Source organism: Lycium ferocissimum, chromosome 3, assembly GCF_029784015.1.
Source record: "Lycium ferocissimum isolate CSIRO_LF1 chromosome 3, AGI_CSIRO_Lferr_CH_V1, whole genome shotgun sequence".
In the NCBI taxonomy this organism is placed as follows: domain Eukaryota; kingdom Viridiplantae; phylum Streptophyta; class Magnoliopsida; order Solanales; family Solanaceae; genus Lycium; species Lycium ferocissimum.
Window position 1 is genome coordinate 64893720 of NC_081344.1, and position 3256 is coordinate 64896975.

The following is a 3256-nucleotide window of genomic DNA, read 5'->3' on the forward strand; positions in this document are numbered from 1 at the left end:
TATCCTTCTCAGATTCCACTTATGGAATTACACCGGATATGTCGTCATTGTTGATGTTTGAACGGAATAAAATATATATTTTCTCTCTGGACCTACATTTCAATTGTAAAAATACAATATGCTTAGTCATTCTTTATAGAAGCAAGTTTAATGCCTTCTTATCTCAAAAAAACGTTATACATTTCAGACGTTATTCACCAGACCTTTCAAATACCACATTATTAGTCCAAGTGTCAAACATAAAATGACCGATTCTATCCTCCTTCTCATATAAAAAACCCAGCCTTTCTTCTTTCATCAAACAACAATTACTTGCTTTAATTTAGTGATAACTCAATTTCTCAACTTCTCTTATTACTACTAAGTCTTTCAAATTCAAACAAAAATGTCTTGCAACGGAGGAAACTGTGGTTGTGGTTCTGGCTGCAGTTGCGGCAATGGTGGAGGGTAAGCCATAAACAATATTTATGTTAGTATTTAGAGTTCATGGTAAAATACATAACTATTGCTTTTTTGTGAGTTTCACTTCCATTTTTCTACCTGAATTATCACCATCTATCCATTTTCCATGCTGAACTATCACCATCTATGTTTTAAAACACACATAGTTGAGTAAATGGTGAGAGTTCAGATAGAAAAAACGGAACAATCGATAGTTGGCTTAATCAGTTTCGAGTTGTGATTAATACATAAATGGTCATAGTTCATATATGAAAAGGGAATAATTGATAGTTGGGGGTGTGAAACTTGTTAAAAAAAAAAAAAAAATCAAGTGTGTTTTGACCATTAACTCTAGTATTTATAAATACTAAATCATTCTGTATTTGCAAATATTAGTTTGACTATCAGTATTAGTTGTAAATATACTTAAGTTCGGTATCTTATAATACAAGATAACTTGTTTGAAGAGTATTTCAAATGAAATAATTTTTGTCACAAATATTTACTTCTTTTTAAAAAATTAAATTCATTTCCAAACACAACTTTAAACTTTCAATTTTTCTGTTTAACTTCCATGTCAAACATTTTTTTTTTCAATTTAAATATTTTAATTACTGGATGCAGTGCATAATATCACTACACGCAATAGTTATTTGAGAGTACATAGAAGTTTAAGGAGTATCAAATATATCTTCTATATTTACTGTATTTAATTCTCCCTCGTTTTTATTTATGTAAAGGTGCGGCATGTATCCTGATTTGGAGAAGTCCACCACCCTTACCATCATCGAGGGCGTTGCGCCTATGAAGAAGTAAGTGAAAATGTATAAAAATATTTGGTGTTACTTTCTAGGTTATTAGTTCTACTTTTTACGAACAATTATCTATAGTTATCTTTCAATTGATTTGGTAGTGTAAGAATTCTTTAACACTATTAGTGATATAAGTTAAACTCATAATAATGACTTGTAAATCTTTACGATAATTATTACTCCCTCCGTCTCAATTTATGTCAGGGTGTTTGAGTTTTGACTGGACACAAAGTTTAAGAAAGAAAGGGAATTTTGAAACATATGGTCTAAAATAAGTCATATATATATATATTTGTGGGAATTGTGGCTATAAATCATCTCGTTAAGGGTAAATTGATACTTCAAAGTAAAATTCTTAATCCCTCCGTTCCAATTAATGTGACACATTTTACTTTTTAGTCCGTCCCAAAAAGAATGTCAACTCCTATAATTAGGAATAATAACTTAACTTTAAAATTTCTCTTTTATACTTAATGAAATGATTTATAGTCACTCAAATGTCTAAGATATGTTTTAGACCACAAATTTCAAAGTCTTTTCTTTCTTTCTTAAACTTTATGCATAATCAAACGGTGTCACATAAATTGAGACGGAGAGGATACTAAACATATAGAAATGTTTCATTCTTTTTGGGACGGAAGGAATACTATTTAATAAGCTGATAAAAATAGCATAAAAGATCTTTACACTATCGGTATATGAACTTAAATCCTTCTTTTATTTTGGCTTAGTCAAGTAAGTAAGTTTTCCAAGAGATCTATTGGTGATTAATGATTCTATATGACTGAATTTGCAGCAAAGCAATAGTTGAGGGATCAGTCGAGAAAGCAACAGAAGGAGGGCATGGCTGCAAGTGTGGATCAAGCTGCCAGTGTGACCCTTGCAACTGTTGAAGTTCTACTATAGTGCTTCCACTATGAACATGAAAAAATAAATTGTGTTCCTGTATTTTAAGTGTGTTATGTAATATTGTGTAATAAAAGCTTTTGTATAATAATTTGAATGACTACAGCCATGTAATAGTGGGATGTTACTTTACTCTCATGGCTTTTCTGTTTGGTTGTTTAATTTATGTTTGTTTGAAGGAGGCTGCTTATCATAGCTGTAACACAAACCTTATTAATGTGCAATATATAAGTTGTCGCCTCCTTTCATTGTGTCTTAAATCCCTCTGTTTTGTTCCTTTTTTAAAGTATTGTACTTGATGCCGGTGAATTTAGGATTTAGAGTCGGTGGATCATAATAAGCTTGATTTATTGTATGTGTATATATTATTTTTCTTAATATAGTTTGAATCGAAAAGCAGTAGGCTCGGTTGATGTTAAAGTCAAATTGACAATTATTTTTATTGGATAACTTAAAATCAATAAGAGGTAGCTTTTATAGCAAACGTGGATTTGTAACATATTCTCTCCATTCACTTTTACTTATTAACTATACTAAAAATAAATTTTTACTTTTACTTGTCCACTTTAGCATATTAAGAAAAAGATAATCTTTTTTCTTGTTTTACACTTAACATTAATTACTCATTTCCAAATCATTTTTCAAGACTTTTGAGACTATACATCAATTAATATGAGTATTATGATAAAATATATACTTCACTTATTAATGTTTAAGGGATGTGCAAAGTTAAAGTGGACAAGTAAAACTGAAAGGAGGGAGTACAAAGTATGGTAAATTATCCATTACAACAAGTAATATATATATATATATATATATATATATATATATATATATATATATATATATATATATTAGGCATAGATAAGGTAATGTGGCACTTATCTATGGTCACCATTCATATTTATCTTTTTTCTCATTTTTTTGACATTTTTCCTACTTTTTCCTATTTATATGATATATTAAAATAGGAAATTCATTTCTTATAATAATTACATTCTCTTAATTACTCATCTTTAATTTTTTTTTTCCAGCTTACAAAGCCCAAAACTCACTGCCATTACTTTTGCAATTAGTGATAGTCACTGCTACTAGTA

The 3256-nt window shown here is 29.2% G+C and overlaps 1 protein-coding gene across 1 annotated transcript; it reads left to right on the forward strand.

Annotated features, from left to right (window-relative positions):
* The first annotated feature begins 304 nt into the window (after positions 1-304).
* LOC132051180 (metallothionein-like protein type 2) lies at positions 305-2211 on the forward strand. The gene is made up of 3 exons (XM_059442438.1): positions 305-447; positions 1182-1253; positions 2050-2211. Exons 1-3 carry the CDS (start codon positions 386-388, stop codon positions 2144-2146), a joined length of 231 nt encoding a protein of 76 aa, XP_059298421.1. The 5' UTR covers positions 305-385; the 3' UTR covers positions 2147-2211.
* Positions 2212-3256: the final 1045 nt, after the last annotated feature.

Coding starts and splice junctions, on each gene's coding strand:
- LOC132051180 (XM_059442438.1), top strand. CDS start 386: ATGTCTTGCAACGGAGGAAACTGTGGTTGTGGTTCTGGCTGCAGTTGC. Junction 448..1,181: donor AGTTGCGGCAATGGTGGAGG/GTAAGCCATAAA, acceptor ATTTATGTAAAG/GTGCGGCATGTATCCTGATT. Junction 1,254..2,049: donor GGCGTTGCGCCTATGAAGAA/GTAAGTGAAAAT, acceptor CTGAATTTGCAG/CAAAGCAATAGTTGAGGGAT.